At 44.1% G+C, this 12,602-nt stretch overlaps 1 protein-coding gene across 4 annotated transcripts in view; it reads left to right on the top strand.

Annotated features, from left to right (window-relative positions):
* LOC128704640 (RING finger and SPRY domain-containing protein 1) overlaps positions 1 to 12,602 on the top strand; it is a 68,980-nt gene that overhangs the window by 2,333 nt on the left and 54,045 nt on the right. For 3 of the 4 annotated variants that reach the window (XM_070079603.1, XM_070079602.1, XM_070079605.1), the window contains exon 2: positions 10,495 to 10,791. In XM_070079603.1, the coding sequence (XP_069935704.1) occupies positions 10,699 to 10,791 (93 nt within the window). In that variant the 5' untranslated portion in view covers positions 10,495 to 10,698. The remainder of the gene's footprint in view (positions 1 to 10,494; positions 10,792 to 12,602) is intronic. The other variant, XM_070079604.1, reaches the window with a different exon arrangement.

The raw sequence follows: 12,602 nt of genomic DNA, 5'->3' as shown, positions 1-12,602 counted from the left end.
GAACATTGTATAGACTTAGTGATTTTCGACGTTGTACTGAGGTTGTGTGTTGCTTAGACACTGAGTAACTCAGGTCCTGAGCTGTAGCTTCTGACCTAACTTGTACTGGTATCTGTGTACTGTCACAGTCGGTGATTTTCTTATGCTGAACTTAGATTCACTATTATGGGAGTTTTGTGACTTTTGTGGAGGATCTGCTGATGGTCCCTACTTAGTGTCGTTATATTTTCTCCTTGTTCCTGATTCTGTGTCACTTTTGCTTGTTATATTGCTTTTGGGCTTAGCATTCTTTTTATTGTTCAAGCAGACTGTTCTGACTGCCAGTTGGTCAAGAAGTTAGTTTATTTGAGGACTTTGTCAGTCACTTATTTAAGTCTGGTCGAGTCGTGAGACATAGCGAACTACTTAGAGCACTTACACACATACACACAAACTTGTACATATTTGTAATATCTTATTAAATGTTAATGTACCAGACGGTACTTAAGAATTATAAATGTAATATGTGCTTTCAGCACAATAATATTGTACTCGAGAGTAGTGATTAATATTATTTTGATTACTGTGATTAATTTAGTTTAATTTGATAATAAACCTCTAGACTTAATAAATTTATTAAATTTTAATTTCTCTAGTTTTAGTAGCCTACCAGTTGTAATCCTGAAGCACTATTGAATCATACTGAATTTTAATGGATAATTGGACAAGGATACTGACTACTTGTTACAAAAACCCAGTAACAGGCTGGATGCTAGAAGGGCAGTCCTTTCTAGTATTACCTGGAGATCTCTAAGCTTTTAGAATAGTGTTTTTTGTAACAGTTGTTGTGTGGGGTTGTTGTGGTGGTTGTTGTGGTGGTTGTTGTTGTGTGGTGATGTTGTGGTGGTTGTTGTTGTGTGGTGATGTTGTGGTGGTTATTGTGTGGTGATGTTGTGGTTGTTGTGTGGTGATGTTGTGGTTGTGTGGTGATGTTTACCTGGAGAGACCTGGAGAGAGTTTCGGGGGTCAACGCCCCCGCGGCCCGGTCTGTGACCAGGCCTCCTGGTGGATCAGCGCCTGATCAACCAGGCTGTTGCTGCTGGCTGCACGCAAACCAACGTACGAGCCACAGCCCGGCTGATCAGGAACTGACTTTAGGTGCTTGTCCAGTGCCAGCTTGAAGACTGCCAGGGGTCTGTTGGTAATCCCCCTTATGTGTGCTGGGAGGCAGTTGAACAGTCTCGGGCCCCTGACACTTATTGTATGGTCTCTTAACGTGCTAGTGACACCCCTGCTTTTCATTGGGGGGATGGTGCATCGTCTGCCAAGTCTTTTGCTTTCGTAGTGAGTGATTTTCGTGTGCAAGTTCGGTACTAGTCCCTCTAGGATTTTCCAGGTGTATATAATCATGTATCTCTCCCTCCTGCGTTCCAGGGAATACAGGTTTAGAAACCTCAAGCGCTCCCAGTAATTGAGGTGTTTTATCTCCGTTATGCGCGCCGTGAAAGTTCTCTGTACATTTTCTAGGTCAGCAATTTCACCTGCCTTGAAAGGTGCTGTTAGAGTGCAGCAATATTCCAGCCTAGATAGAACAAGTGACCTGAAGAGTGTCATCATGGGCTTGGCCTCCCTAGTTTTGAAGGTTCTCATTATCCATCCTGTCATTTTTCTAGCAGATGCGATTGATACAATGTTATGGTCCTTGAAGGTGAGATCCTCCGACATAATCACTCCCAGGTCTTTGACGTTGGTGTTTCGCTCTATTTCGTGGCCAGAATTTGTTTTGTACTCTGATGAAGATTTAATTTCCTCATGTTTACCATATCTGAGTAATTGAAATTTCTCATCGTTGAACTTCATATTGTTTTCTGCAGCCCACTGAAAGATTTGGTTGATGTCCGCCTGGAGCCTTGCAGTGTCTGCAATGGAAGACACTGTCATGCAGATTCGGGTGTCATCTGCAAAGGAAGACACGGTGCTGTGGCTGACATCCTTGTCTATGTCGGATATGAGGATGAGGAACAAGATGGAAGCTAGTACTGTGCCTTGTGGAACAGAGCTTTTTACCGTAGCTGCCTCGGACTTTACTCTGTTGACGACTACTCTCTGTGTTCTGTTAGTGAGGAAATTATAGATCCATCGACCGACTTTTCCTGTTATTCCTTTAGCGCGCATTTTGTGCGCTATTACGCCATGGTCACACTTGTCGAAGGCTTTTGCAAAGTCTGTATATATTACATCTGCATTCTTTTTGTCTTCTAGTGCATTTAGGACCTTGTCGTAGTGATCCAGTAGCTGAGACAGACAGGAGCGACCTGTTCTAAACCCATGTTGCCCTGGGTTGTGTAACTGATGGGTTTCTAGATGGGTGGTGATCTTGCTTCTTAGGACCCTTTCAAAGATTTTTATGATATGGGATGTTAGTGCTATTGGTCTGTAGTTCTTTGCTGTTGCTTTACTGCCCCCTTTGTGGAGTGGGGCTATGTCTGTTGTTTTTAGTAACTGAGGGACGACCCCCGTGTCCATGCTCCCTCTCCATAGGATGGAAAAGGCTCGTGATAGGGGCTTCTTGCAGTTCTTGATGAACACAGAGTTCCATGAGTCTGGCCCTGGGGCAGAGTGCATGGGCATGTCATTTATCGCCTGTTCGAAGTCATTTGGCGTCAGGATAACATCGGATAGGCTTGTGTTAATCAAATTTTGTGGCTCTCTCATAAAAAATTCATTTTGATCTTCGACTCTCAGTCTGGTTAGCGGCTTGCTAAAAACTGAGTCATATTGGGACTTGAGTAGCTCACTCATTTCCTTGCTGTCATCTGTGTAGGTCCCATCTTGTTTAAGTAGGGGCCCAATACTGGGCGTTGTTCTCGATTTTGATTTGGCATAGGAGAAGAAATACTTTGGGTTTCTTTCGATTTCATTTATAGCTTTTAGTTCTTCCCGCGATTCCTGACTCCTAAAGGATTCTTTTAGCTTAAGTTCGATGCTTGCTATTTCTCCGACGGTGGTGGTGGTTGTTGTGTGGTGATGTGGTTGTGTGATGTGGTTGTGTGGTGACGTTGTGGTTGTTGCTGTGTGGTGATGTGGTTGTGTGGTGATGTGGTTGTGTGGTGGTGGTTGTGTGGTGATGTGGTTGTTGTGTGGTGATGTGGTTGTTGTGTGATGTGGTGGTTGTGTGGTGATGTGGTTGTTGCTGTGTGGTGATGTGGTTGTGTGGTGATGTGGTTGTGTGGTGGTGGTTGTGTGGTGATGTGGTTGTTGTGTGGTGTGATTGTGTGGTGTTGTTGTGTGAGGTGGTGGTTGTGTTGTGGTGGTGGTTGTGTGGTGATGTGGTTGTTGTGGTAATGTTGTGGTGGTGGTTGTGTGGTGATATTATTGTGGTTGTGTGATGTGGTGGTTGTGTGGTGATGTGGTGGTTGTTGTGTGGTGTGGTTGTGTGGTGATGTGGTTGTGTGGTGATGTTGTTGTGTGATGTGGTTGTGTGGTGATGTGGTTGTTTTGTGGTTGTGTGGTGTTGTTGTGTGAGGTGGTGGTTGTGTTGTGGTGGTGGTTGTGTGGTGTGGTTGTTCTGTGGTAATGTTGTGGTGGTGGTTGTGTGGTGATGTTATTGTGGTTGTGTGATGTGATGGTGGTTGTGTGGTGATGTTATTGTGGTTGTGTGATGTGGTGGTTGTGTGGTGATGTTGTGGTGGTGGTGTGGTGATGTGGTTGTGTGGCGATGTTGTGGTGGTGGTTGTGCAGTGGTATTGTGGTGGTGGTTGTGTGGTGATGTTGTGGTGGTTGTGTGGTGATGTGATGGTGATGTGATGGTTGTGTGGTGATGTGGTGGTGGTTGTGTGGTGATGGTTGTGTGGTGATGGTTGTGTGGTGATGGTTGTGTGGTGATGGTTGTGTGGTGGAGGTTGTGTGATGTGTGATGATGGTTGTGTGGTGATGTGTGGTGATGGTTGTGGGTGGAGGTTGTGGTGATGGTTGTGTGGTGATGGTTGTGTGGTGGAGGTTGTGTGGTGAATGTTGTGTGGTGGAGGTTGTGTGATGATGGTTGTGTGGTGATGGTTGTGTGGTGGTGGTTGTGTGGTGGTGGTTGTGTGGTGATGGTTGTGTGGTGATGGTTGTGTGGTGATGTGGTGGTTGTGTGGTGATGGTTGTTTGATGTGTGGTGGTGATGGTTTTGTGGTGATGGTTGTGTGGTGATGGTTGTGTGGTGGAGGTTGTGTGGTGATGGTTTTGTGATAAGGTGTAGTGAAGGTTGTGTTTTGTGTGGTTGAGGTTGTGTAGTGGAGGTTGTGTGGTGGAAGTTGTGGGGTTGTGGAGGTTGTGTGGTGATGGTTGTGTGGTGAGGTGTGGTGGAGGTTGTGTGGCGAGGTTGTGTGGTGAGGTGTTGGAGGTTGTGTGGTGAGGTTGTGGTGAGGGTTGTGTGGTGCGATTTGTGTGGTGGAGGTTGTGAGGTGTGGAGGTTGTGTGGTGAGGTGTTGGAGGTTGTGTGGTGAGATGTGGTGGAGGTTGTTTACCTGGAGAGAGTTCCGGGGGTCAATGCCCCCACGGCCCGGTCTGTGACCAGGCTTCATGGTGGATCAGGGCCTGATCAACCAGGCTGTTACTACTGGCCGCACGCAATCCAACGTACGAAACATAACCCGGTTGGTCAGGTACTGACTTTGTGCTTATCCAGCGCCTTCGTGAAGACTGCCAGGGGTCTTGAAGACAGCCAGGGGTCTTGATAGCCAGGGGTCTTGAAGACAGCCAGGGGTCTTGAAGACAGCCAGGGGTTTTGAAGACAACCAGGGGTCTTGAAGACAGTCAGGGGTCTATTGGTAATCCCCCTTATGTATGCTGGGAGGCAGTTGAACAGTCTCGGGCCCCTGACACTTATTGTATGGTCTCTTAACGTGCTAGTGACACCCCTGCTTTTCATTGGGGGGATGTTGTGTGTGGTGGAGGTTGTTGGTTGTCAGGTTGTGTTGTGAGGCCGAGCTGGGTGTGGACTCTGCCTCCTACCAGGTTGATCTCTGACTCCAGGACCCTTCACCAGGTTGGTCTCTGGCTCCAGGACCCTTCACCAGGTTGGTCTCTGGCTCCTTGAACCTTCACCAGGTTGGTTTCAGGTTCCTGGACCCTTCAGGAGGTTGACCTCTGACTCCAGGACCCTTCAGGAGGTTGGCCTCTAGTTCCTGGACCCTTTAGGAGTTTGACCTCTGTCTCCTGGACCCTTCAGGAGGTTGAGGTCTGACTCCTGGACCCTTCAGGAGGTTGGTATCTGACTCTTGGACCCTTCAAGTGGTTGACCTCTGCCTCCTGGACCCCTTAAGGACAAGTTCCTGGATGCTGGAGGCTCTTGATCCAAGGAGTGTGGCTTAGCCTTCCTTGGATCAAACCTGAATGCCAGCTGTTCCCAATTTGTCTAGTGGCTCGTTGAGGTTTAGTGCTTCGCTGCAAATAAAATGAATGTCAACTTCCAGGAGGTTGACCTCTAGTTCCTGGACCTCTCAAGAGAAGAGGTATTAATGCCAGGGTTGATGGGTGTTAATAGACCGTTGTGGGTTGCATCCTGTGGTAGATTAAAGGACCTCAACAGGAATAAGACCAGTAGTCCAGACTGCTAACCCCCCAGGATAAAAATCCAACCCCAGTGTCCACCTTTCACCTGACCCCCCAATTCCACCTTTCAGTGGAAATAAGCCACTCAAATTTTTTGGGGGCTTATCATAGATAATTCACATTATGTATGATAATTCTACTCGTGTGTACCTGTACCTAAATAAACTTAATCATGGCCTGATTCAGTTCCCAAGTGGTGTTAGGTGCTTCACCTATTTACGTAAATAGGTGAAGCACCTAACACGTAGAAATTTGTTCGCTGTTTGGGATGCATCATAGGGAAGGATGTCAATTGAAACTATCTATTCTTTGTCGGTTGGCCTTCCTGAATTAATCAAAATTCTCTGCGTACTGAGATAATAGATCGGATTTTTCAACCCCGGATAGTTAGCCACCTTGGATAACCCAGGGGAGGGTTGGCCACCCAGGATAATCCAGGGGAGGGTTAGCCACCCAGGATAACCCAGGGGAGGGTTAGCCACCCAGGATAACCCAGGGGAGGGTTAGCCACCCAGGATAACCACAGGAGGGTTAGCCACCCAGGATAACTCAGGGGAGAGTTAGCCACCCAGGATAACCCAGGGGAGGGTTGGCCACCCAGGATAACCCAGGGGAGGGTTGGCCACCCAGGATAACTCAGGGGAGGGTTGGCCACCCAGGATAACCCAGGGGAGGGTTGGCCACCCAGGATAACCCAGGGGAGGGTTGGCCACCCAGGATAGCCCAGGGGAGGATTAGCCACCCAGGATAATGCAGGGGAGGGTTAGCCACCCAGGGGAGGATTGGCCACCCAGGATAACCCAGGGGAGGATTAGCCACCCAGGATAATGCAGGGGAGGGTTAGCCACCCAGGATAACCCAAGAAAATCGGTGCGTCATCGAGGACTGTCTACCTTATTTCTGTTGCAGTCCTTCAGTCTTATTCCCCAGGATGCCACCCACACCAGTCAACTAACACCCAGGTACCTACTTACTGCTAGGTGAACGGGAACAGCAGGTGTAAGGACACACCCAATGTTTCCACCCGGCCGGGGATTGAACCGCAAATACTCAGTGTGCGAGGCGAGAGTGTTGCCTACTAGTCCACAGGACACTATGGGACCTTCTGTATGCACATCTAAATGTCACCTATCTCTGTACAAACATTGTATCATTCTGAAATATAGACTTTAAATATCAATCTGAGAATTGCTTCTTATTCTATCCTAGAGTTATGAGGTCTGGAGTTTGAATCTCCGGTACAGCTGGCCAAAATTAGGGACGTCTTTCCATAAGACACCTGCTGTCCCTGTTCACCCATCAGTATAAAATGGGTACTTGGGTGTTAGTGGACTGGTGTGGGTCAAATTCAAATTCAAATTCAAATTCAAAGTTTATTCTCTATAAGGATTACAATGCTGAGTTTACAGAAATTTGGTTATTGTTTGGTTTACATGTAGTAAAATTGTGATTACAGAGTGTACCACTAGAACGCTTAGCATGGCTAGGCATTTCGGGCATACTTAGTTTTATTCTTAATTGTAAAATATTACAAATTATGAGGTAAGTTGGTATTATGGCTAAGTGACTAAATACTAGTTTGTGAGTTTAGCAATGTGAATGCTTTTGTTTTGGCACAGTACATAGTTTCAGTATTGGAGTATCACAGGATTCATTATTTTAAGACTGAGATTAATATTTCTGTTTATGGTCAAATGAGTGAGTGAGTGTAAGTGTGAACCACCAGGTGGTATTCGTGTAGTTAGTTGACGGGGTGTATCAGGGAGATAAGATGTTTTCTAATGGTAGTTTTGAAGGTGATGAATGTGTCTGCAGTTCTAGAGTTCTCAGGTAGGGTATTCCAGATTTTAGGGCCTTTGACATACATTGAATTTTTGTAAAGGTTTAGTCGGACACGGGGAATGTCGTAGAGATGTTTGTGTCTGGTGTTATGCCTGTGGGTTCTGTCACAACTATCAAGAAAGCGTTTTAGGTCAAGGTTGATATTAGAGTTTAAGGCCTTGTAGATGTAGATTGCACAGTAGTAAGTGTGGATGTACTGAACTGGGAGTAAATTTAGATCTATGAAGAGTGGGGGGGTGTGTTGCCAGGGATGGGATTTAGTGATTATTCTTACTGCAGCTTTTTGTTGGGTTATTATTGGCTTTAGGTGTGTTGCTGCAGTTGATCCCCAAGCACAAATAGCATAGGTGAGGTATGGATAAATAAGTGAGTGGTATAGTGTGAGAAGGGCATTTTGCGGCACGTATCGTATCTTGGAGAGGATCCCAACCGTTTTGGATACTTTTTTGGCTATATGCTGGATATGGGTGCTGAAATTCAGGTTGTTGTCAAGGTATAAGCCTAGGAATTTTCCCCCATTATTTCTGGTAATTAGAGTGTTGTCAATCTTAATGTTAATTTGTGCATCTCCTGCTCTGCTACCAAACATAATATAGTAGGTTTTGTCAGTGTTAAGCGTAAGTTTATTGGCTGTCATCCAAGTCGATATTTTAATCAGCTCCTCATTCACAATGGTGTTGAGGGTGGCAAGATTAGGGTGAGAGATGACATAAGTCGTGTCATCAGCAAAGAGAATGGGTTTCAGGTGTTGGGATACGTTTGGAAGGTCATTGATGTATATGAGGAAGAGCAGGGGACCAAGGACACTTCCCTGCGGAACTCCAGTATCAAGTGGCCGTGTTGCTGATGCTGTGTCTTTAATGGTGACGTACTGATACCTATTAGTAATGTAAGATTTGAAATAAGCAAGCGCATGGCCTCTTATACCGTAGTGATCAAGTTTGTGGAATAGGATGTCGTGGTCTACTGTGTCAAAAGCTTTTCTTAGGTCAATAAAAATTCCTAGTGGATATTCCTTATTTTCCAATGCTGTGTAAAGCAGATCTAGCATTTTTATGATTGCATCATTAGTGCTTTTATTTTTCCTGAATCCAAACTGGCAGGGGTTGAGTATGTTTTGAGCCGTTATAAATGAATACAGTCTCCTGTGCACGAGTTTCTCAAAGATTTTGGATAGCAATGGTAAGTTAGATATTGGCCTATAGTTGTTTAAGTCTGTAGGGTCACCACCTTTATGTATTGGTGTAACCCTTGCCATCTTGAGTAGTTTCGGGAAGGTGCTAGTCTCTATTGACTTGTTAAAAAGTAATGAAATAGCATGCGAAAGGACATGGGCCGCTCGCTTGTACAGTAATGGTGGGACATGAGACAGATTCCCCGAGTTATTTTTAAGTGACTTTATGATCTCAATGACTTCCGTGGGCTCAGTTGGTGCAAGATAGAAGGAATTAGGGAAATTTCCATCTAGGTAGTCCCTGGCATGGGCATTGGTATGTGGGATTTTACTGGCGAGATTAGATCCTATGTTTGAGAAGAAGTCGTTTATCTTGTTAGCTGTGTCAGTGGGATGTAGTGGTGTTTCATTAGTTTTAGTTAGGACAATATTCTTGGTTTTTCTCAGTTTGTGGGTCCCTAGAATCTGAGAGAGTGTTTTCCAGGTCTTTTTTATATCTCCTCTAGTGTCTGTGAATCTACTGGAGTAGTATAGTTGTTTGGCTTTTTTTATCACTTTGGTGAGAGCTGATGAATAGTGTTTAAGAGTATCTTTGTGTATTAAGCCCTGTCTATATTGCTTTTCATATTGGTGTTTCTTGTCATTGGATTTCAGAATGGTGCTGGTTAGCCATGGGCAACCAAGCCGTTTGTTTGTGATCTGTTTTGTTTTTATAGGACAATGTTTGTTGTATAGTCTAAGTAATTTGTTAAGAAAAATGTCTGTCCAGTCATCAATACCATTGGCCTTGGAGAATTCTGTAGGCCAGTCAACAGTCTCTAGGTCAGCTGTGAACTTCCTTACTGAGGCCTTGTCATGGAGTCTAAATGAGACTTTGTTGTATTCAAGTGGTGGTTTACTAATGTTTGTCAGGAGGAAGGTAGGGTAGTGGTCTGTAGTGCTATCTGTGATTATCCCTGATTTAAGGGGGGCTAGTATATTGGTCCATATGTGGTCTATTATGGTTGCACTTGTCTCAGTGAGCCTGGTTGGTTTCGTTATTGTTGGTATGAGAAGTGTGTTGTTCATATTGTTGATGAAATCAGTTACAGGCTGATCATCTAGTAAGCCAAGGTTGATGTTGAAGTCTCCAGCTAAGAGAAGGTGGTGCTTATTCATTTGTCTGTTTGTTATTAGTGACTTTAATTTCTCACTGAAATTTGGGATGTTTGTGTGAGGTATCCGGTAAATGGCACCGATTGTTATAAGCGTCACATCCTGGGTGTTAGTGGACTGGTGTGGGTCACATCCTGGGTGTTAGTGGACTGGTGTGGGTCACATCCTGGGTGTTAGTGGACTGGTGTGGCTCACATCCTAGGATAAAACTGACCTAATTTACGGAAAATGCTCAGGATAACAAGCGGCTTTCTGTATAGTAGTATGTTATTGATGTCAGCTATGATGTGTATACCTTGTACATGTAGAAATAAAGATTGTATTATTATTACAATGTCTAGTTCATACAGTCATATATTTTAAGTAGGTTTATTCAGCTACAGGTACACATAAAAACAGTTACACAGATTATCATACATAAGTAACATGTGTAAATTACCTAGGATAACCCAAAAGAAGTCAAAAAGTGGAAACATTGGGCATGTTTCCTTGCATGTGTTGTCTCTTTCATCTAGTAAGTATGTACCTGGATGGAAGTCGACTGGTGTGGGTAGCATCCTGGGGGACATGATTTAAGAACCCCAGTGGAAATAAGACAGTCCTCGATGACGCACTGCCTTTCTTGGGTTATCCTGGGTGGCTAACCCTCCTGGGTTAAAAATCCAAACAAAATCTTGTGCACCAATCCAATGATCTTCATTAACTTAAATCCCTTGGAGAATTTCACCGTATATATTTTTTTCCAGGATGTGTTGGAGTAGCCAGTGGGAAGACGACAGTCTCCGTGTACAACCATTGCCGATGTATCTCCTGCGCATTATTCAGTAATAATGTATAAACATATATATTGGAAAGTTAGTAAGAGACATACAAGAACTAAATCAAGATTAATTGTGCTATGATTTTGATAAGAAATCAATACCAATGTGTGCAGTGTGTGTGAATTCGTAATGGGATCGTGTTGTTGCAAGCCGCAAGCAGAGCCAGGGGGTAATGATGACATTTTCATCAATAGAGAGGATATAGAGTTCATCTCAGGATCTGTAAGTACTGAATGTATAAGTGCTCCTTGACTTACGATGGAGTTTCGTTCTGATGAACCCGCCGTAGGTTGAAAATATCAAGTCAGATATGAATACAGTGGTACCTCGAATTTCGGCCATAATTTGTTCCAGAAGGCTGTTCAAGTGCCGTTGTGGAACAAATTTGTTCCCATAAGGAATAATGTAAATTAGATTAGTCCATCTCAGACCCGCAAAAACACACTTACACAAACACTTACAAAAATACACTTACACAAACACTTACAAAAATACACTTACACAAACACTTACAAAAATGCACTTACACAAACACTTACAAAAATACACTTACACAAACACTTAAAAAAATACACTTACATCATTGTTTGACTTGGGAGCTGTTTGAAATTCGAAGTACCACAGTATATGCTAAATAAATAAATCACTGTTTTACTAAATAAGTAAATAAATAATTACTGTAACTCGCTAAATACCAATATTGAAAAGTAATTAAATGATTACAAGTCACAGACTTGCCGCCTTCATGCTGGGTAATTATCTTAAGTTTCGTCTAAAAAGTAATTGCTTATGCACTATCGTAAAGCTGAAATATTTAAAGTTAAACCATTGTAAGTCGAGGAGCACCTGTAGTCGCATCTCTTCTTAACGTGCACATTCCTGGTTTGACATTGACCATAATATAATACAGTGGACCCCCGCTTAACGATCACCTCCAAATGCGGCCAATTATGCAAGTGTATTTATGTAAGTGCGTTTGTACGTGTATGTTTGGGGGTCTGAAATGGACTAATCTACTTCACAATATTCCTTATGGGAACAAATTCGGTCAGTACTGGCACCTGAACATACTACTGGAATGAAAAAAGTTTGTTAACCGGGGGTCCACTGTACAATAAACCCTTCTTTTGCACATCTCTGAAGAACAAAAAGCACAATACCACGACTAACAATACACAGATAATCTGCATGTAGGAGAAACTTTGACAACGTTTTGGCCCGTCTTAGACTATTAACTAGTCACACTAACACATGAAGGAAAGGAAATAAGTATATATATAAAGTTTCTCCTATGTATAGGTTATTTGTGTAATGCTGTCCATTCTATGGGTTTTGTAAAAAATTTATGAGAGTAAGAAAAACTTGTGGATTTAAGTCCTGGAGGCGGGTAGTACAGTGTTTGTACTCTGAAGGAGAGGTAGGGATGTTAGTCCTGGAGGCGGGTAGTACAGTGTTTGTACTCTGAAGGAGAGGTAGGGATGTTAGTCCTGGAGGCAGGTAGTACAGTGTTTGTGCTCTGAAGGAGAGGTAGGGATGTTAGTCCTGGAGGCGGGTAGTACAGTGTTTGTACTCTGAAGGAGAGGTAGGGATGTTAGTCCTGGAGGCGGGTAGTACAGTGTTTGTACTCTGAAGGAGGGGGTGGATGTTATAGTCCTAGAGGTGGGAAGTACAGTGTTTGTACTCTGAAGGAGGGGGTGGATGTTATAGTCCTAGAGGTGGGAAGTACAGTGTTTGTACTCTGAAGGAGAGGTGGGATGTTAGTCCTGGAGGTGGGTAGTACAGTGTTTGTACTCTGAAGGAGAGGTAGGGATGTTAGTCCTGGAGGCGGGTAGTACAGTGTTTGTGCTCTGAAGGAGGGGGTGGATGTTATAGTCCTAGAGGTGAGAAGTACAGTGTTTGCACTCTGATGGAGAGGTGGGATGTTAGTCCTGGAGGTGGGAAGTACAGTGTTTGTGCCCTGAAGGATGAGTGAGGATGTTAGTCCTGGAGGTGGGAAATACAGTGCTTGCACTCTGAAGGATGAGTAAGGATGT

The sequence above is a fragment of the Cherax quadricarinatus genome, chromosome 100 (genome assembly GCF_038502225.1).
Source record: "Cherax quadricarinatus isolate ZL_2023a chromosome 100, ASM3850222v1, whole genome shotgun sequence".
Taxonomy (NCBI): Eukaryota; Metazoa; Arthropoda; class Malacostraca; order Decapoda; family Parastacidae; genus Cherax; species Cherax quadricarinatus.
The sequence above is the reverse complement of the archived record's forward strand: the minus strand, read 5'-3'. Positions and strand labels throughout refer to the sequence as shown.